The sequence below is a fragment of the Oncorhynchus kisutch genome, unplaced genomic scaffold (genome assembly GCF_002021735.2).
Source record: "Oncorhynchus kisutch isolate 150728-3 unplaced genomic scaffold, Okis_V2 scaffold3717, whole genome shotgun sequence".
Lineage (NCBI taxonomy): Eukaryota > Metazoa > Chordata > Actinopteri > Salmoniformes > Salmonidae > Oncorhynchus > Oncorhynchus kisutch.
In genome coordinates, this window is record NW_022265662.1 from 275,099 (window position 1) to 297,199 (window position 22,101).

The 22,101-nt window shown below is 48.7% G+C and overlaps 2 protein-coding genes across 6 annotated transcripts in view; one reads left to right on the forward strand and one right to left on the reverse strand.

Moving 5' to 3' along the window:
- The first annotated feature begins 673 nt into the window (after positions 1 to 673).
- LOC116371820 (uncharacterized serine-rich protein C215.13) lies at positions 674 to 17,355 on the forward strand. Of its 2 annotated transcripts, none has more exons than XM_031820886.1 (8): positions 674 to 798; positions 2,660 to 2,801; positions 3,354 to 3,447; positions 9,972 to 10,047; positions 10,379 to 10,501; positions 10,915 to 10,978; positions 12,539 to 12,799; positions 15,155 to 17,355. In XM_031820886.1, exons 2-8 carry the CDS (start codon positions 2,681 to 2,683, stop codon positions 16,858 to 16,860), a joined length of 2,445 nt encoding a protein of 814 aa, XP_031676746.1. In that variant the 5' UTR covers positions 674 to 798; positions 2,660 to 2,680; the 3' UTR covers positions 16,861 to 17,355. The 2 variants fall into 2 exon arrangements, with proteins under 2 accessions (XP_031676746.1, XP_031676745.1); XM_031820885.1 differs by lacking the exon at positions 674 to 798 and having other exon boundaries at positions 15,155 to 16,800; positions 16,973 to 17,355.
- Positions 17,356 to 19,158: 1,803 nt separating this feature from the next.
- The window catches only part of LOC109887543 (DIS3-like exonuclease 1), a 40,504-nt gene continuing 37,561 nt past the window's right edge, over positions 19,159 to 22,101 (reverse strand). For all 4 annotated transcript variants that reach the window (XM_031820882.1, XM_031820881.1, XM_031820883.1 and 1 more), the window contains 2 exons: positions 20,707 to 20,878; positions 19,159 to 20,476 (listed from right to left, as the gene is read on the reverse strand). In XM_031820882.1, coding sequence (XP_031676742.1) covers positions 20,108 to 20,476; positions 20,707 to 20,878 — 541 coding nt within the window. In that variant the 3' untranslated portion in view covers positions 19,159 to 20,107. The remainder of the gene's footprint in view (positions 20,477 to 20,706; positions 20,879 to 22,101) is intronic.

Below are 22,101 nucleotides of genomic sequence, written 5' to 3' on the forward strand. Positions count from 1 at the left end.
TTGGTGGGGTAACATCTACATAAAAAAACTGGCAAATCTGGTGCAGTCCACGAGGAGGAGATGCACTGCAGTACTTAATGCAGCTGGTGGCCACACAAGATACCGACTGTTACTTTTGAATACGAAGGAGGGAGGAGGGTAACCTTTGACCTGGTGTTATTTGATCTGACTTTATTAACAACACCATTCACCAGAGTAGCCTGTAATTCTCTGTAGATCAGAGAATGTGTGTAATGTAGATAATTCTGCACGGCAGAAGCTCAGATATGTTGCTATAGGGACGAGAGTTCCAGAGAATTCGGGAAATGCAGCTTCTCCGTAATTAGTATTCTAATTAACAGAATTGAATATAATAGCATAGTATAACGCTACTCCAAGACAAAAAAAACACCACGTAATTTCAGGTTGATTGTGCGAATGGTCGCATTTCTCTCATGTGGCACGCCACTAGGTAAAATGTATGCTTTGATTGAAACAAAACAGTTAGAATAGGCCAACAGTTTGTTAAAAACAGTTACTTTGGTAGCTATGTCTAATAAGGTGGAAATCAACTAAACAAATTTGCCATTACACAGTCACTTACATAACATTCTAGACATATACAGAAGAGGGCAGTGTAAACCCCAAAAAACGTTTCTATTCCCAACACGAACGGATAGTTTTGACGACACATGATTGGCTCTTGGTACAAGGAAGCAAACAGTTGATTGGTTCATTGTAAAAAACCCGGCAGAAGACAAGAGTGGACGAACAAAAATAACACAGGAGCCGCTGGAATAGCAACTGTTTATTTGCCAGGTAAAGTGCCCCGGCTACAGTTATTCTCCACATACTAACGACGAAATGTCTTATGATATATTTCCCGCATCACATTGATGGTATGTCGCTTAATTTGTTGAATATTATCAGTTTCCCCGCAACAAACAACAACAACTAGCTAGCTGGTTAGCATAGCGCGGTAACGAACTACTACACTATATCTACAGTAGGTTACTCATGAAAGCTGGAGAAATTAAGTTAGCTGCTAGCCAATCTATCTAGAAGCGCGGGTTTTTATTCGGGTTACGACTGTCTGTTTATATGTGTTGTAAACGTTGATTCCTCACGCTTTGATGTGTGTAGCTAATATTGCACCTAGTTAGCTACCTTGGCTAAGTTAGGTCATATAATGTGAGCCAACCAGTCGGTAAGTTATTAGCTAACATTAGCTAGTAAAACTCAAGAATGACACTGGCTGTAAATCCGGTGCAGAAGCCAGTGTTACATGTCTCTTAGTCCTGTTCCAATACATTACACATAAATTATTGGATGAAGGCGTTTTCTACAAGGGGGGCGTTTTAAGATCCCAACGCTCAGTCTGAACATTTAACACGCGTCGCTGTTTTGGAAGAATATAAGGACCTTATCTTTCATATCAACGCTTGTTTACAGGAGAGCTGACGACTGTAGAGGGAGACAGGAGAGCTGACGACTGTAGAGGGAGACAGGAGAGCTGACGACTGTAGAGGGAGACAGGAGAGCTGACGACCGTAGGGGGAGACAGGAGAGCTGACGACCGTAGGGGGGAGACAGGAGAGCTGACGACCGTAGGGGGGAGACAGGAGAGCTGACGACCGTAGGGGGGAGACAGGAGAGCTGACGACCGTAGGGGGGAGACAGGAGAGCTGACGACCGTAGGGGGGAGACAGGAGAGCTGACGACCGTAGGGGGGAGACAGGAGAGCTGACGACCGTAGGGGGGAGACAGGAGAGCTGACGACCGTAGGGGGGAGACAGGAGAGCTGACGACCGTAGGGGGGAGACAGGAGAGCTGACGACCGTAGGGGGGAGACAGGAGAGCTGACGACAGTAGGGGGGAGACAGGAGAGCTGACGACCGTAGGGGGGAGACAGGAGAGCTGACGACCGTAGGGGGGAGACAGGAGAGCTGACGACAGTAGGGGGGAGACAGGAGAGCTGACGACCGTAGGGAGGAGACAGGAGAGCTGACGACCGTAGAGGGAGACAGGAGAGCTGACGACAGTAGGGGGGAGACAGGAGAGCTGACGACCGTAGGGAGGAGACAGGAGAGCTGACGACCGTAGAGGGAGACAGGAGAGCTGACGACAGTAGGGGGGAGACAGGAGAGCTGACGACCGTAGGGGGGAGACAGGAGAGCTGACGACCGTAGGGGGGAGACAGGAGAGCTGACGACAGTAGGGGGGAGACAGGAGAGCTGACGACCGTAGGGGGGAGACAGGAGAGCTGACGACAGTAGGGGGGAGACAGGAGAGCTGACGACAGTAGGGAGGAGACAGGAGAGCTGACGACCGTAGAGGGAGACAGGAGAGCTGACGACAGTAGGGAGGAGACAGGAGAGCTGACGACAGTAGGGGGGAGACAGGAGAGCTGACGACAGTAGGGAGGAGACAGGAGAGCTGACGACAGTAGGGGGGAGACAGGAGAGCTGACGACCGTAGGGGGGAGACAGGAGAGCTAGGTGAAGTTATGGTAGCTGTATATGTAGTTTACCTTCTTTCCTGTCTTATTGCTTGTGTTTTTATATATTTAATAGTGCTATATATTTATTACTGCATTGTTGGGAAAAGAGTTGTCAAGAAAGGCATTTCACTGAACACGATAATAAAACGTCAAATGTAATCCCCCTCTTCTTCCTTGCAGGAGCCCAGTGATAAAGGAACCATGGTTGATCCGATGGAGAATGGCTTGTTTGACATTCCTGACTATGACAACACAGATGACGAGACCTTTCCTCCTCTCCCCCCTCCCTTCTCACCAGGAGAGGGAGGAGATCCTTTTACAGGTGAGGACAATGACAACTGTAGCTCACCAGTACCTAGCCTGGTTCCAGATCTGGTTGTGCTATTTTGCCGACTGCCATGGTTGCTGTCGTGCTTATGATGATCTGGGACCAGACTAGACACACAATACCCAACACAAACCTGTGTGTCTACAGGTAGACTGATATGACATCATCATTATTATTATTATATACACAGTTGGGAGACTTCCTGCTTACTGACATCACAGACAATATAATGGGTAGATATAGATAAGACATCATTATTATTATTATTATTATTGTTATGATATACATAGCTGGGAGACTTCCTGCTTACTGACATCACGGACAATATAATTGGTAGATATAGATATGACATCATCATTATCATTATATACACAGCTGGGAGACTTCCTGCTCACTGACATCATGGACAATATAATTGGTAGATATAGATATGACATCATCATTATTATTATTATATACATAGCTGGGAGACTTCCTGCTCACTGACATCACAGACAATATAATGGGTAGATATACTTTCCATTGATGGCTGTTGATGTTGTTCAGGGGAGGAGGGAGGAGAGATCTCCAAGCTGGCCGAAGTCCCTGTTGCCAAGAGGAGAGGCGTCAAGAGACCACAGCCGAAACTGGACTCTCAGAGGTACGTGTGTATTAGCCTGGTGACGGGCATGAATGAGCGTTTGGATCAGGAACCTCTACAGGCCAGAATGTTGAATACAATTATATTGTCACATACTTTACTGGTTGTCTGTGTGGCTGGTCGATTTGATGGTAGAAATGTGAGATAATATATTTCACAGGAAAGTTAATAATTACATCAAGCAGAACCATGTGAACAGTCTGGGCCAGTGTGCATGTAGCAGAACCATGTGAACAGTCTGGGCCAGTGTGCATGTAGCAGAACCATGTGAACAGTCTGGGCCAGTGTGCATGTAGCAGAACCATGTGAACAGTCTGGGCCAGTGTGCATGTAGCAGAACCATGTGAACAGTCTGGGCCAGTGTGCATGTAGCAGAACCATGTGAACAGTCTGGGCCAGTGTGCATGTAGCAGAACCATGTGAACAGGCTGGGCCAGTGTGCATGTAGCAGAACCATGTGAACAGTCTGGGCCAGTGTGCATGTAGCAGAACCATGTGAACAGTCTGGGCCAGTGTGCATATAGCAGAACCATGTGAACAGGCTGGGCCAGTGTGCATGTAGCAGAACCATGTGAACAGTCTGGGCCAGTGTGCATGTAGCAGAACCATGTGAACAGTCTGGGCCAGTGTGCATGTAGCAGAACCATGTGAACAGGCTGGGCCAGTGTGCATGTAGCAGAACCATGTGAACAGTCTGGGCCAGTGTGCATATAGCAGAACCATGTGAACAGGCTGGGCCAGTGTGCATGTAGCAGAACCATGTGAACAGTCTGGGCCAGTGTGCATGTAGCAGAACCATGTGAACAGTCTGGGCCAGTGTGCATGTAGCAGAACCATGTGAACAGTCTGGGCCAGTGTGCATGTAGCAGAACCATGTGAACAGTCTGGGCCAGTGTGCATGTAGCAGAACCATGTGAACAGTCTGGGCCAGTGTGCATGTAGCAGAACCATGTCAACAGGCTGGGCCAGTGTGCATGTAGCAGAACCATGTGAACAGTCTGGGCCAGTGTGCATGTAGCAGAACCATGTGAACAGTCTGGGCCAGTGTGCATGTAGCAGAACCATGTGAACAGTCTGGGCCAGTGTGCATGTAGCAGAACCATGTGAACAGGCTGGGCCAGTGTGCATGTAGCAGAACCATGTGAACAGTCTGGGCCAGTGTGCATGTAGCAGAACCATGTGAACAGTCTGGGCCAGTGTGCATATAGCAGAACCATGTGAACAGGCTGGGCCAGTGTGCATGTAGCAGAACCATGTGAACAGTCTGGGCCAGTGTGCATGTAGCAGAACCATGTGAACAGTCTGGGCCAGTGTGCATGTAGCAGAACCATGTGAACAGGCTGGGCCAGTGTGCATGTAGCAGAACCATGTGAACAGTCTGGGCCAGTGTGCATATAGCAGAACCATGTGAACAGGCTGGGCCAGTGTGCATGTAGCAGAACCATGTGAACAGTCTGGGCCAGTGTGCATGTAGCAGAACCATGTGAACAGTCTGGGCCAGTGTGCATGTAGCAGAACCATGTGAACAGTCTGGGCCAGTGTGCATGTAGCAGAACCATGTGAACAGTCTGGGCCAGTGTGCATGTAGCAGAACCATGTGAACAGTCTGGGCCAGTGTGCATGTAGCAGAACCATGTCAACAGGCTGGGCCAGTGTGCATGTAGCAGAACCATGTCAACAGGCTGGGCCAGTGTGCATGTATCATGTCAACAGGCTGGGCCAGTGTGCATGTATCATGTCAACAGGCTGGGCCAGTGTGCATGTATCATGTCAACAGGCTGGGCCAGTGTGCATGTATCATGTCAACAGGCTGGGCCAGTGTGCAAGTATCATGTCAACAGGCTGGGCCAGTGTGCATATAGCAGAACCATGTCAACAGGCTGGGCCAGTGTGCATGTATCATGTCAACAGGCTGGGCCAGTGTGCATGTATCATGTCAACAGGCTGGGCCAGTGTGCATGTATCATGTCAACAGGCTGGGCCAGTGTGCATGTATCATGTCAACAGGCTGGGCCAGTGTGCATGTATCATGTCAACAGGCTGGGCCAGTGTGCAAGTATCATGTCAACAGGCTGGGCCAGTGTGCAAGTATCATGTCAACAGGCTGGGCCAGTGTGCATATAGCAGAACCATGTCAACAGGCTGGGCCAGTGTGCATGTATCATGTCAACAGGCTGGGCCAGTGTGCATGTATCATGTCAACAGGCTGGGCCAGTGTGCATGTATCATGTCAACAGGCTGGGCCAGTGTGCATGTATCATGTCAACAGGCTGGGCCAGTGTGCATGTATCATGTCAACAGGCTGGGCCAGTGTGCATATAGCAGAACCATGTCAACAGGCTGGGCCAGTGTGCATGTAGCAGAACCATGTCAACAGGCTGGGCCAGTGTGCATGTGTCTCCTGCATCAGGTGAAATATGAACGACACCACCAGCGATTGGAACAGTTGTGTAATTCTACTTTCCTGTGGATATACTGAGTACGGTTACATGCACACGATAATGTGATTTATTATGGATAGTCAAATTATAATAATGGTTCAATTTAAAAATGTTTGCATGCTCTGTAAGAAGAAGGATTCCCCCTATTAACCCCGTTTCCACGGAGACGTCTGAAAAAGGCTCCCTGACGTCTCTCTCTGATAAATGCAGAACATCACCAGTCTAAATTAACATCCTACCACAGCGAACATGCATATTTGATTCTGAGTTGGGACATTATTCGTTGCCGCCTGCTATAGACCACCCTCTGCCCCCAGCTGTGCTCTGGACACCATATGTGAACTGATTGCCCCCCATCTATCTTCAGAGTTCGTGCTGCTAGGCGACCTAAACTGGAACATGCTTAACACCCCAGCCATCCTACAATCTAAACTTGATGCCCTCAATCTCACACAAATAATCAATGAACCTACCAGGTACCTCCCCAAAACCTTAAACACGGGCACCCTCATAGATATCATCCTAACCAACTTCCCCTCTAAATACACCTCTGCTGTCTTCAACCAAGATCTCAGCGATCACTGCCTCATTGCCTGCATCCGTAATGGGTCAGCGGTCAAACGACCTCCACTCATCACTGTAAAACGCTCCCTGAAACACTTCTGCGAGCAGGCCTTTCTAATCGACCTGGCCGGGGTATCCTGGAAGGATATTGATCTCATCCCGTCAGTAGAGGATGCCTGGATATTTTTTTTAAATGCCTTCCTAACCATCTTAAATAAACATGCCCCATTTAAGAAATTTAGAACCAGGAACAGATATAGCCCTTGGTTCTCCCCAGACCTGACTGCCCTTAACCAACACAAAAACATCCTATGGCGTTCTGCATTAGCATCGAACAGCCCCCGTGATATGCAGCTGTTCAGGGAAGCTAGAAATCATTATACACAGGCAGTTAGAAAAGCCAAGGCTAGCTTTTTCAAGCAGAAATTTGCTTCCTGCAACACTAACTCAAAAAAGTTCTGGGACACTGTAAAGTCCATGGAGAATAAGAACACCTCCTCCCAGCTGCCCACTGCACTGAAGATAGGAAACACTGTCACCACTGATAAATCCACCATAATTGAGAATTTCAATAAGCATTTTTCTACGGCTGGCCATGCTTTCCACCTGGCTACTCCTACCCCGGACAACAGCACTGCACCCCCAACAGCAACTCGCCCAAGCCTTCCCCATTTCTCCTTCTCCCAAATCCATTCAGCTGATGTTCTGAAAGAGCTGCAAAATCTGGACCCCTACAAATCAGCCGGGCTAGACAATCTGGACCCTTTCTTTCTAAAATTATCTGCCGAAATTGTTGCCACCCCTATTACTAGCCTGTTCAACCTCTCTTTCGTGTCGTCTGAGATTCCCAAAGATTGGAAAGCAGCTGCGGTCATCCCCCTCTTCAAAGGGGGGGACACTCTTGACCCAAACTGCTACAGACCTATATCTATCCTACCGTGCCTTTCTAAGGTCTTCGAAAGCCAAGTCAACAAACAGATTACCGACCATTTCGAATCTCACCATACCTTCTCTGCTATGCAATCCGGTTTCAGAGCTGGTCATGGGTGCACCTCAGCCACGCTCAAGGTCCTAAACGATATCTTAACCGCCATCGATAAGAAACATTACTGTGCAGCCGTATTCATTGATCTGGCCAAGGCTTTCGACTCTGTCAATCACCATATCCTCATCGGCAGACTCGACAGCCTTGGTTTCTCAAATGATTGCCTCGCCTGGTTCACCAACTACTTCTCTGATAGAGTTCAGTGTGTCAAATCGGAGGGTCTGCTGTCCGGACCTCTGGCAGTCTCTATGGGGGTGCCACAGGGTTCAATTCTTGGACCGACTCTCTTCTCTGTATACATCAATGAGGTCGCTCTTGCTGCTGGTGAGTCCCTGATCCACCTCTACGCAGACGACACCATTCTGTATACTTCCGGCCCTTCTTTGGACACTGTGTTAACAACCCTCCAGGCAAGCTTCAATGCCATACAACTCTCCTTCCGTGGCCTCCAATTGCTCTTAAATACAAGTAAAACTAAATGCATGCTCTTCAACCGATCGCTACCTGCACCTACCCGCATGTCCAACATCACTACTCTGGACGGCTCTGACTTAGAATACGTGGACAACTACAAATACTTAGGTGTCTGGTTAGACTGTAAACTCTCCTTCCAGACCCATATCAAACATCTCCAATCCAAAGTTAAATCTAGAATTGGCTTCCTATTTCGCAACAAAGCATCCTTCACTCATGCTGCCAAACATACCCTTGTAAAACTGACCATCCTACCAATCCTCGACTTTGGCGATGTCATTTACAAAATAGCCTCCAATACCCTACTCAACAAATTGGATGCAGTCTATCACAGTGCAATCCGTTTTATCACCAAAGCCCCATATACTACCCACCATTGCGACCTGTACGCTCTCGTTGGCTGGCCCTCGCTTCATACTCGTCGCCAAACCCACTGGCTCCATGTCATCTACAAGACCCTGCTAGGTAAAGTCCCCCCTTATCTCAGCTCGCTGGTCACCATAGCATCTCCCACCTGTAGCACACGCTCCAGCAGGTATATCTCTCTAGTCACCCCCAAAACCAATTCTTTCTTTGGCCGCCTCTCCTTCCAGTTCTCTGCTGCCAATGACTGGAACGAACTACAAAAATCTCTGAAACTGGAAACACTTATCTCCCTCACTAGCTTTAAGCACCAACTGTCAGAGCAGCTCACAGATTACTGCACCTGTACATAGCCCACCTATAATTTAGCCCAAACAACTACCTCTTTCCCAACTGTATTTAATTTTAATTAATTTATTTATTTTGCTCCTTTGCACCCCATTATTTTTTTATTTCTACTTTGCACATTCTTCCATTGCAAAACTACCATTCCAGTATTTTACTTGCTATATTGTATTTACTTTGCCATCATGGCCTTTTTTGCCTTTACCTCCCTTCTCACCTCATTTGCTCACATTGTATATAGACTTGTTTATACTGCATTATTGACTGTATGTTTGTTTTTACTCCATGTGTAACTCTGTGTCGTTTTATCTGTCGAACTGCTTTGCTTTATCTTGGCCAGGTCGCAATTGTAAATGAGAACTTGTTCTCAACTTGCCTACCTGGTTAAATAAAGGTGTTCTCAACTTGCCTACCTGGTTAAATAAAGGTGTTCTCAACTTGCCTACCTGGTTAAATAAAGGTAAAATAAATAAATAAATTATAAAGTTTGTACGTGAGAACTACTTCTAAAACCCAGTATATTCAGTTGTTCCTAACTCACTTCACTAAAGAGGGAGGCTCTCGGCTGGTGTCAGCACAGGTGCAGATCAAACACACCACTTCACTAAAGAGGGAGGCTCTCGGCTGGTGTCAGCACAGGTGCAGATCAAACACACCACTTCACTAAAGAGGGAGGCTCTCGGCTGGTGTCAGCACAGGCACAGATCAAATACACCACTGGGACGCCGGTTTAAGGTGTTTTACACGTCCTAATCATTTGAAAGATTGCTCAGAAAAGCAGGTGTTTTAATTGGCGTATGTTTACTTCAATTATGACCTCACGCCGATGTAAGACAAGCAGAGTAAGGTGTTTACATGACTAATGCCGTACTCGACCTTCTGACACAATCAGTTTAATATCAATAAATAATATCAAATATTTTAAAAAACGATGTAAACATGGTCATTGTCTCACGTTCCTACCTGCAAAAGGACCAACCACACAGACAACTGGTAAAGTAAGTTCAAATATAATTTTATTCAACATTATAGCTTTGTACAGGTCATGAGAGAGAGAGAGAGAGAGAGAACTTTCCTAATCCAAATGGTCATTTATGCCCGACCATGAAAATTGATGTCTGGTTTTGGCATATTGTCCCTGTTCTGTTACAACCGAAGGACTTGATCATCAAAACCTGTGATTTAAAAAAAAAAAGTCATTGTTGATTCTCTTTGTCTTTGCAGCAACATTGCAGAGCTGTTTGATGTTTGGAAGTTCAATAGCCAGTGTTTTTGTTCATGTGTTACTCCAGGCTGACATCAGAAAGAGGACTTCCGGCTCTTCGCAACCTGTTTGACAACGTTCATTTCAAAGGCAAAGGACACGAGGTAAAGGCTAACAGCAGATTCAAGTATTGTGTCTCTTGTTGGGCAGATGGGTCTGTTTTGTCTGTTGTTTTTAAACTCAAAGTGCAAGATGTTTGCCGAAAGGTTATCCAGTTGACTCCCACAGCAGCCAAAGGGTGTTGATGTATGTGTGTTTTCGCCTCCCACAGCAGCCAAAGGGTGTGATGTGTGTGTGTTTTCCACTCCCACAGCAGCCAAAGGGTATTGATGTATGTGTGTTTTCCACACCCACAGCAGCCAAAGGGTGTGATGTGTGTGTGTTTTCCCCTCCCACAGCAGCCAAAGGGTGTGATGTATGTGTGTTTTCCACCAGGCTGAGGACTTGCGGGTGCTGATGCAGAGGATGGAGAACTGGGCTCACAGGCTGTACCCCAAACTACAGTTCGAAGACTTCATAGACAAACTGGAGACGCTGGGCAGCAAGAAAGAAGTCCAGGTCAGACTGACAGGCCCTTGTTGTTCTAACCAACATCCAGGTCAGACTGACAGGTCCTTGTTGTTCTAACCAACATGCAGGTCAGACTGACACGCCCTTGTTGTTATAACCAACATCCAGGTCAGACTGACAGGCCCTTGTTGTTATAACCAGGCCCTTGTTGTTCTAACCAACATCCAGGTCAGACTGACAGGCCCTTGTTGTTATAACCAACACCCAGGTCAGACTGACAGGCCCTTGTTGTTATAACCAGGCCCTTGTTGTTCTAACCAACATCCAGGTCAGACTGACAGGCCCCTGTTGTTCTAACCAACATCCATGTCAGACTGACAGGCCCTTGTTGTTCTAACCAACATCTGGAGGTGTGGTGGTGTCAGTGGAAGTCGTAAGGTCTGAATGTTTTGTTTTCTCAGACGTGTCTCAAGAGAATACGGTTGGACATGCCACTAACACATGAAGACTTCATAGGAGACGACGGTGAGAGGACAACGTCACCAACTACATTTAGTGTTAGAAAGGATTCACCACGTATCAAGTGACTCAGAGTGGGAGTGCTGATTTTAGGATCACCTTGTACACAACAGTGAATAAGATTATACGTACAGGGAGGACCTGATCTGAGATCAGAACTCTGAGACGCTTAACACACACAGTCCCAGATCAATTTTAGTGTCTAGAGGTAGATATGACACAGTCCCAGATCAATAGTAGTGTCTAGAGGTAGATATGACACAGTCCCAGATCAATAGTAGTGTCTAGAGGTAGATATGACACAGTCCCAGATCAATAGTAGTGTCTAGAGGTAGATATGACACAGTCCCAGATCAATAGTAGTGTGTAGAGGTAGATATGACACAGTCCCAGATCAATAGTAGTGTCTAGAGGTAGATATGACACAGTCCCAGATCAATAGTATTGTCTAGGGGTAGATATGACACAGTCCCAGATCAATAGTAGTGTCTAGAGGTAGATATGACACAGTCCCAGATCAATAGTATTGTCTAGGGGTAGATATGACACAGTCCCAGATCAATAGTATTGTCTAGGGGTAGATATGACACAGTCCCAGATCAATAGTATTGTCTAGGGGTAGATATGACACAGTCCCAGATCAATAGTAGTGTCTAGAGGTAGATATGACACAGTCCCAGATCAATAGTATTGTCTAGGGGTAGATATGACACAGTCCCAGATCAATAGTATTGTCTAGGGGTAGATATGACACAGTCCCAGATCAATAGTATTGTCTAGGGGTAGATATGACACAGTCCCAGATCAATAGTAGTGTGTAGAGGTAGATATGACACAGTCCCAGATCAATAGTAGTGTCTAGAGGTAGGTATGACACAGTCCCAGATCAATAGTATTGTCTAGAGGTAGATATGACAGTCCCAGATCAATAGTAGTGTCTAGAGGTAGGTATGACACAGTCCCAGATCAATAGTATTGTCTAGGGGTAGATATGACACAGTCCCAGATCAATAGTAGTGTCTAGAGGTAGATATGACACAGTCCCAGATCAATAGTAGTGTCTAGAGGTAGATATGACACAGTCCCAGATCAATAGTATTGTCTAGGGGTAGATATGACACAGTCCCAGATCAATAGTAGTGTCTAGAGGTAGATATGACACAGTCCCAGATCAATAGTAGTGTCTAGAGGTAGATATGACACAGTCCCAGATCAATAGTAGTGTCTAGAGGTAGATATGACACAGTCCCAGATCAATAGTATTGTCTAGGGGTAGATATGACAGTCCCAGATCAATAGTATTGTCTAGGGGTAGATATGACAGTCCCAGATCAATAGTAGTGTCTAGAGGTAGGTATGACACAGTCCCAGATCAATAGTATTGTCTAGGGGTAGATATGACACAGTCCCAGATCAATAGTAGTGTCTAGGGGTAGATATGACAGTCCCAGATCAATAGTAGTGTCTAGAGGTAGATGTCGTAGTAGATTTGTATTGGTTTATAGCAGTCATGAACTGATTTTACAAAATGAGATTTGGCATTCAGTATTTCATCCATTGATCCAGGTGAGGACGACACCGCGGCGTCGAGAGACGGACGTGTCGTCAACCATGACGACCCAGACCCGTTTGGAGACGGAGGTTTCGCTGAAGACCCCCCAGGACGGGTTCCCTCTACCCCAGCCCCCTCCCTGTTCCCTTCCTCCCAGGCTGGCCCGGTCCACTCCACCCCAGCCCCCTCCCTGACAGAGGAACAGCAGAGACGCATAGAACTCAACAAACGGCTTGCCTTAGAGAGGAGACTGGCCCGCATGCAGCAACACACAGGTCAGACACTACATCACACTCAGAGAGGAGACTGGCCCGCATGCAGCAACACACAGGTCAGAGAGGAGACTGGCCCGCATGCAGCAACACACAGGTCAGACCCGACATCACACTCAGAGAGGAGACTGGCCCGCATGCAGCAACACACAGGTCAGACCCAACATCACACTTAGAGAGGAGACTGGCCCGCATGCAGCAACACACAGGTCAGACAGGACATCACTTAGAGAGGAGACTGGCCCGCATGCAGCAACACACAGGTCAGACCCAACATCACACTCAGAGAGGAGACTGGCCCACATGCAGCAACACACAGGTCAGACCCAACATCACACTCAGAGAGGAGACTGGCCCGCATGCAGCAACACACAGGTCAGACACGACATCACACTTAGAGAGGAGACTGGCCCGCATGCAGCAACACACAGGTCAGACCCAACATCACACTTAGAGAGGAGACTGGCCCGCATGCAGCAACACACAGGTCAGACACGACATCACACTCAGAGAGGAGACTGGCCCGCATGCAGCAACACACAGGTCAGAGAGGAGACTGGCCCGCATGCAGCAACACACAGGTCAGACCCAACATCACACTTAGAGAGGAGACTGGCCCGCATGCAGCAACACACAGGTCAGACCCAACATCACACTTAGAGAGGAGACTGGCCCGCATGCAGCAACACACAGGTCAGACACGACATCACACTCAGAGAGGAGACTGGCCCGCATGCAGCAACACACAGGTCAGAGAGGAGACTGGCCCACATGCAGCAACACACAGGTCAGACCCAACATCACACTTAGAGAGGAGACTGGCCCGCATGCAGCAACACACAGGTCAGACCCAACATCACACTTAGAGAGGAGACTGGCCCGCATGCAGCAACACACAGGTCAGACACGACATCACACTTAGAGAGGAGACTGGCCCGCATGCAGCAACACACAGGTCAGACCCAACATCACACTTAGAGAGGAGACTGGCCCGCATGCAGCAACACACAGCTCAGACAGGACATCACTTAGAGAGGAGACTGGCCCGCATGCAGCAACACACAGGTCAGACACTACATCACACTCAGAGAGGAGACTGGCCCGCATGCAGCAACACACAGGTCAGACACGACATCACACTCAGAGAGGAGACTGGCCCGCATGCAGCAACACACAGGTCAGACAGGACATCACTTAGAGAGGAGACTGGCCCGCATGCAGCAACACACAGGTCAGACCCAACATCACACTTAGAGAGGAGACTGGCCCGCATGCAGCAACACACAGGTCAGACCCAACATCACACTTAGAGAGGAGACTGGCCCGCATGCAGCAACACACAGGTCAGACCCAACATCACACTTAGAGAGGAGACTGGCCCGCATGCAGCAACACACAGGTCAGACACGACATCACACTCAGAGAGGAGACTGGCCCGCATGCAGCAACACACAGGTCAGACACGACATCACACTCAGAGAGGAGACTGGCCCGCATGCAGCAACACACAGGTCAGACCCGACATCACACTCAGAGAGGAGACTGGCCCGCATGCAGCAACACACAGGTCAGACCCAACATCACACTTAGAGAGGAGACTGGCCCGCATGCAGCAACACACAGGTCAGACAGGACATCACTTAGAGGAGACTGGCCCGCATGCAGCAACACACAGGTCAGACCCGACATCACACTCAGAGAGGAGACTGGCCCGCATGCAGCAACACACAGGTCAGACCCAACATCACACTTAGAGAGGAGACTGGCCCGCATGCAGCAACACACAGGTCAGACACGACATCACACTTAGAGAGGAGACTGGCCCGCATGCAGCAACACACAGGTCAGACAGGACATCACTTAGAGAGGAGACTGGCCCGCATGCAGCAACACACAGGTCAGACAGGACATCACACTCAGAGAGGAGACTGGCCCGCATGCAGCAACACACAGGTCAGACCCAACATCACACTTAGAGAGGAGACTGGCCCGCATGCAGCAACACACAGGTCAGACACGACATCACACTCAGAGAGGAGACTGGCCCGCATGCAGCAACACACAGGTCAGACAGGACATCACTTAGAGAGGAGACTGGCCCGCATGCAGCATCACACTCAGGCAGACATTTTGTACAGTCCAAAACATCTAAACTACCTGACATTGAGCTTATTGGTGAGGATCGGCCTGATCAAGGCACAATCACTAATCTATTTGGGATGCGAGATGATTTGTAGATCAGTGATGCGCTGACCCTGTCAATCACACTGACTAACTTCATGTGCTGCATTGTTGACAATCCAATCCATACATTTCCATTTTACCCTTGATGGTAATAATAAAGTCCCTCCCTCTCAGATGGCTCCCAGGAGATGGCCTCCAGCCAGTCAGCAGACAGACCATCTACCTCCCAGTCCCAGGAGATGGCCTCCAGCCAGTCAGCAGACAGACCATCTACCTCCCAGTCCCAGGAGATGGCCTCCAGCCAGTCAGCAGACAGACCATCTCCCTCCCAGTCCCAGGAGATGGCCTCCAGCCAGTCAGCAGACAGACCATCTACCTCCCAGTCCCAGGAGATGGCCTCCAGCCAGTCAGCAGACAGACCATCTACCTCCCAGTCCCAGGAGATGGCCTCCAGCCAGTCAGCAGACGGACCATCTACCTCCCAGTCCCAGGAGATGGCCTCCAGCCAGTCAGCAGACAGACCATCTACCTCCCAGTCCCAGGAGATGGCCTCCAGCCAGTCAGCAGACAGACCATCTACCTCCCAGTCCCAGGAGATGGCCTCCAGCCAGTCAGCAGACAGACCATCTACCTCCCAGTCCCAGGAGATGGCCTCCAGCCAGTCAGCAGACAGACCATCTACCTCCCAGTCCCAGGAGATGGCCTCCAGCCAGTCAGCAGACAGACCATCTACCTCCCAGTCCCAGGAGATGGCCTCCAGCCAGTCAGCAGACAGACCATCTACCTCCCAGTCCCAGGAGATGGCCTCCAGCCAGTCAGCAGACAGACCATCTACCTCCCAGTCCCAGGAGATGGCCTCCAGCCAGTCAGCAGACAGACCATCTACCTCCCAGTCCCAGGAGATGGCCTCCAGCCAGTCAGCAGACAGACCATCTACCTCCCAGTCCCAGGAGATGGCCTCCAGCCAGTCAGCAGACAGACCATCTACCTCCCAGTCCCAGGAGATGGCCTCCAGCCAGTCAGCAGACAGACCATCTACCTCCCAGTCCCAGGAGATGGCCTCCAGCCAGTCAGCAGACAGACCATCTACCTCCCAGTCCCAGGAGATGGCCTCCAGCCAGTCAGCAGACAGACCATCTACCTCCCAGTCCCAGGAGATGGCCACCCAGTCAGCAGACGGACCATCTACCTCCCAGTCCCAGGAGATGGCCACCCAGTCAGCAGATGGACCCTCTCCCTCCCAGTCCCAGGAGATGGCCACACAGTCAGCAGACGGACACTCTACCTCCCAGTCCCAGGAGATGGCCACCCAGTCAGCAGACAGACCATCTACCTCCCAGTCCCAGGAGATGGCCACCCAGTCAGCAGACAGACCATCTACCTCCCAGTCCCAGGAGATGGCCACCCAGTCAGCAGACGGACACTCTACCTCCCAGGAGATGGCCACCCAGTCAGCAGACAGACCATCTACCTCCCAGTCCCAGGAGATGGCCACACAGTCAGCAGACGAACACTCTACCTCCCAGTCCCAGGAGATGGCCACCCAGTCAGCAGACAGACCATCTACCTCCCAGTCCCAGGAGATGGCCACACAGTCAGCAGACGGACATTCTACCTCCCAGTCCCAGGAGATGGCCACACAGTCAGCAGACGGACACTCCACCAGGTCCTCCTCACACCCCTTCCCCAGCCAGCAGCAGCAGGATGGGGAGGATGAAGACCTGTACCAGGGAGACCCAGAGGACAAGGGCCAGAGCAGGCCAGACCACTCCAGGGACAGAGCTCTAAACACGGCTCCCCCTGCTGAGGCTGACTCCCTGGTGTGTGAGGGAGCAGTAGCCAGCCCTGTTCCTGAGATGAGCAACGACAGCAGGGCCTGAGACACACACACAACCGCTGACTCCCTGGTGTGTGAGGGAGCAGTAGCCAGCCCTGTTCCTGTGATGGGCAACGATAGCAGGGCCTGAGACACACAGAACCGCTGACTCCCTGGTGTGTGAGGGAGCAGTAGCCAGCCCTGTTCCTGAGATGAGCAACGACAGCAGGGCCTGAGACACACACAGAACCGCTGACTCCCTGGTGTGTGAGGGAGCAGTAGCCAGCCCTGTTCCTGAGATGAGCAACGACAGCAGGGCATGAGACACACACAGAACCGCTCACCCCCTCCACATCCATGGCTCCAACTGTCAGCATACATACTCACCCAGCACCAAGGGACGCTGTCTTCTAGGACTGACAACTCATCTGAGGATGTTTTCTCTCTGTTCAAGTACATTTTCAATTAAGTTTCTACAAATCTAAAACATCTCATGTGTTGTCAACCATTTTTACTCTTTAATAAATGTTGCCGTATGGGCCAAACATCCTGTTGTGGAGCTGATGTCCTGTTTCCTTTCCTTGTTGCTTTTCTGAGCAAAACACCTCATCACCAGCCGTAGAAAACGCCTCATCACCAGCCGTACAAAACACCTCATCACCAGCCATACAACACCTCATCACCAGCCGTACACAACACCTCATCACCAGCCGTACAAAACGCCTCATCACCAGCCATACAAAACACCTCATCACCAGCCATACAAAACACCTCATCACCAGCCGTACAACACCTCATCACCAGCCGTACAAAACACCTCATCACCAGCCATACACAACACCTCATCACCAGCCGTACAAAACACCTCATCACCAGCCATACAACACCTCATCACCAGCCATACAACACCTCATCACCAGCTGTACAAAACAGAAAGACAGGGCTATTTAATTAAGGTTCCCTGGCCCTTCTGTTGGGTAAAGACAGGGCTATTTAAGGTTCCCTGGCCCCTCTGTGTTGGGTAAGAACAGGTCTATTTAATTAAGGTTCCCTGGCCCCTCTGTGTTGGGTAAAGACAGGGCTATTTAAGGTTCCCTGGCCCCTCTGTGTTGGGTAAAGACAGGGCTATTTAAGGTTCCCTGGCCCCTCTGTGTTGGGTAAAGACAGGGTTATTTAAGGTTCCCTGGCCCCTCTGTTGGGTAAAGACAGGGTTATTTAAGGTTCCCTGGCCCCTCTGTGTTGGGTAAAGACAGGGTTATTTAAGGTTCCCTGTCCTCTCTGTGTTGGGTAAAGACAGGATTTTTACCCCCCCCCCCCCCCCTGGTCGTCAAGAGGAGTGCACCAGCCTTGGCGTCTACTCTGAGCTATTCTATCATTTCAGATCTAAAGGAGTGGGGATACAGAGGGGTAGTTTGGGCATTTAGAAAGGGTTGAGACATGGACATGTGGACCCTGTATGTATCAATGGTGATCCTGAACTGGCAGATCTCAAACATCTAGTCTCTCTCGTTCAGATCACTGTGTCTCAAACATCTAGTCTCGTTCAGATCACTGTGTCTCAAACATCTAGTCTCTCTTGTTCAGATCACTGTGTCTCAAAACATCTAGTCTCTCTTGTTCAGATCACTGTGTCTCAACATCTAGTCTCTCTTGTTCAGATCACTGTGTCTCAAAACATCTAGTCTCTCTTGTTCAGATCACTGTGTCTCAAACATCTAGTCTCTCTCGTTCAGATCACTGTGTCTCAAACATCTAGTCTCTCGTTCAGATCACTGTGTCTCAAACATCTAGTCTCGTTCAGATCACTGTGTCTCAAACATCTAGTCTCGTTCAGATCACTGTGTCTCAAAACATCTAGTCTCTCTTGTTCAGATCACTGTGTCTCAACATCTAGTCTCTCTTGTTCAGATCACTGTGTCTCAAAACATCTAGTCTCTCTTGTTCAGATCACTGTGTCTCAAACATCTAGTCTCTCTTGTTCAGATCACTGTGTCACTTGCATAATTTTGGGGCGACAGGGTAGCCTAGTGGTTAGAGCGTTGGACTAGTAACCGGAAAGTTGCAAGTTCAAACCCCTGAGCTGACAAGGTACAAATCTGTCGTTCTGCCCCTGAACAGGCAGTTAACCCACTGTTCCTAGGCCGTCATTGAAAATAATAATTTGTTCTTAACTGACTTGCCTGGTTAAATAAATAAATAATGCTTGTGTTAATGCTTTTATAAAAATCTCTCGTCATCATGTAGCCTTTTGTCCCATCCTAAATAAAAACAATGTAAACATATTTACCTGGAGCCTTGTGGACATTTGAGGTAACAGCATGATAAGATCTTCACCCAGATCCAATAAACATTTCACTGTTCAACAGGTTTGGTAATGCACTTTAATTCATGTAAAACATACGATGGAATAGAGCACTTGACAATACTTGTTTTTCCACAAGATACCAACTGCCCAAAAATATTACAAAAATATATTTAGGTTAAAATACAATACCAGGCTGTACAATGACATTGTTCTCAGTGCCAGAGGTCATTATACAGTTCAGTGTAAAAACGATGGCCTGAGAATCGATTCTACATCTCCCCAAATGTGTTCAATCAAATACAGAAAATGAGAAATGTTTTGTAAAAACTGAAGCTGCTGTTTGTTCCAGGTGTTGTTTCCATGGTAACTGTCCTGTTGAGTTAAGACCAGAGCTGCTGTTTGTTCCAGGTGTTGTTTCCATGGTAACTGTCCTGTTGAGTTAAGACCAGAGCTGCTGTTTGTTCCAGGTGTTGTTTCTATGGTAACTGTCCTGTTGAGTTAAGACCAGAGCTGCTGTTTGTTCCAGGTGTTGTTTCCATGGTAACTGTCCTGTTGAGTTAAGACCAGAGCTGCTGTTTGTTCCAGGTGTTGTTTCCATGGTAACTGTCCTGTTGAGTTAAGACCAGAGCTGCTGTTTGTTCCAGGTGTTGTTTCTATGGTAACTGTCCTGTTGAGTTAAGACCAGAGCTGCTGTTTGTTCCAGGTGTTGTTTCTATGGTAACTGTCCTGTTGAGTTAAGACCAGAGCTGCTGTTTGTTCCAGGTGTTGTTTCCATGGTAACTGTCCTGTTGAGTTAAGACCAGAGCTGCTGTTTGTTCCAGGTGTTGTTTCTATGGTAACTGTCCTGTTGAGACCAGAGCTGCTGCTTGTTCCAGCAGTGCTGAGCAGCTGTTCCCAGACCTGTTGTTCCTCCCTGCTCCTCCACCACCACCTCATCCATGTTGATGTACCGCAGGACTGAGCAGCTGTTCCCAGACCTGTTCCTCCTCCTACTTCTCCACCTCATCTATGCTGATGTAGCACAAGCCTGAGCGGCTGCTCCCAGACCCCCGCCTCCTGCTCCACAGGCAGCAAGGTCCAGCAAGGCCAGCTCCCTGACCTCCTCCAGGAGAGAGTAGAGGTTGGGACATTTACTCTGTCTGAACTCTCTCTCCTCCGTGGACAGTTTGGAGGCCCGGCCCCTCTTCTCCTCCGCCTGCTGAGAGGCCTCCTCTGCCTGCCGAACCACCTCCTGGACCAGCTGGGACCGGCCCCTAGCCCCCTGGGGCTGGGAGGTCTGGACCTGAGTCTCGGGGGCCTGGTGGGGCCTGTTGCTGACCACTTCCAGACGGATTGTGTCTGAGTGACAACGTGATGGTTCTACTGAGATACGCACCTGAGGGGAAGAGGGGGGAGGGAGGAGGGGGGTAGAACTAGCATTAGTTCATCTGTTAAGACCTGAAGCCTGAGGAGCAGCTGGTTAGACGAATCAGAGGTGTTAGAGTAGGGCAGGAACAAAATCCTGCAGGAAGATGAAGATCGCTCTCCAGGAGGAACGTGGGCCCCCTCGGGACCTGTATTCACAAATAGTCTAACGTAATTGTAAAGTAATTGCGTAGAACTCACGGTGATGTGTTGGAACAGGTTGAAGGTTGAGGTGCCAACAGCAGTAGTGGTAGTGATGTGGTCCAGGTATCTCTGTAGAGAACCAGTCTGCCAGTCACATCCTCCATCTTGTCTCTCACTCACCACCTGGCCCTCTCTGTTCTTCAGGTACACTGCCCCCTTCAGGCCATACCTGGGAACACACACAGTTGTCAGTGCGTTACGGTACTCTTTTTAAATCAACCTATTTATGGATATTTGTTTGAGAAATATCTCAACATAAATCACTGTAGTGATTTCTACTGTATGTTTTTGCTCAGTTCAATGCTAGCCTGGTCTCAGATCTATTTGTGCTGTCTTGTCAACTCCTATGATTTACTTGTTGGCAATGACCATATGAGTTGGTAAGACAGCACCAACTGATCTGGGACCAGCTCTACTGTTATGACCTTACTGTTATGACCTTACTGTGATGACCTTACTGTGGTATGAAGACCAGCTCTACTGTTATGACCTTACTGTGATGACCTTACTGTTATGACCTTACCGTGGTATGAAGACCAGCTCTACTGTTATGACCTTACTGTTATGACCTTACTGTGATGACCCTTACTGTTATGACCTTACTGTTATGACCCTTACTGTTATGACCTTACTGTGATGACCTTACTGTGATATGAAGACCAGCTCTACTGTTATGACCTTACTGTGGTATGAAGACCAGCTCTACTGTTATGACCTTACTGTTATGACCTTACCGTTATGACCTTACTGTGGTATGAAGACCAGCTCTACTGTTATGACCTTACTGTTATGACCTTACTGTTATGACCTTACTGTGGTATGAAGACCAGCTCTACTGTTATGACCTTACTGTGATATGAAGACCAGTTCTACTGTGATGACCTTACTGTTATGACCTTACTGTGGTATGAAGACCAGCTCTACTGTTATGACCTTACTGTGATGACCTTACTGTGATGACCTTACTGTGATGACCTTACTGTGATGACCTTACTGTGGTATGAAGACCAGCTCTACTGTTATGACCTTACTGTGATGACCTTACTGTGATGACCTTACTGTTATGACCTTACTGTGGTATGAAGACCAGCTCTACTGTGATGACCTTACTGTTATGACCTTACTGTGGTATGAAGACCAGCTCTACTGTTATGACCTTACTGTTATGACCTTACTGTGGTATGAAGACCAGCTCTACTGTGATGACCTTACTGTGATGACCTTACTGTGATGACCTTACTGTGATGACCTTACTGTTATGACCTTACTGTGGTATGAAGACCAGCTCTACTGTGATGACCTTACTGTGATGACCTTACTGTTATGACCTTACTGTTATGACCTTACTGTGGTATGAAGACCAGCTCTACTGTTATGACCTTACTGTGATGA

Bases quoted from the DNA above. Each gene is read 5' to 3' on its own strand.
- LOC116371820 (XM_031820886.1), top strand. From the start codon at position 2,681: ATGGTTGATCCGATGGAGAATGGCTTGTTTGACATTCCTGACTATGAC. The intron at 3,448-9,971 runs GTACGTGTGTAT...GTGTTACTCCAG, and splicing joins CCGAAACTGGACTCTCAGAG to GCTGACATCAGAAAGAGGAC. The intron at 12,800-15,154 runs GTCAGACACTAC...CCTCCCTCTCAG, and splicing joins CCGCATGCAGCAACACACAG to ATGGCTCCCAGGAGATGGCC.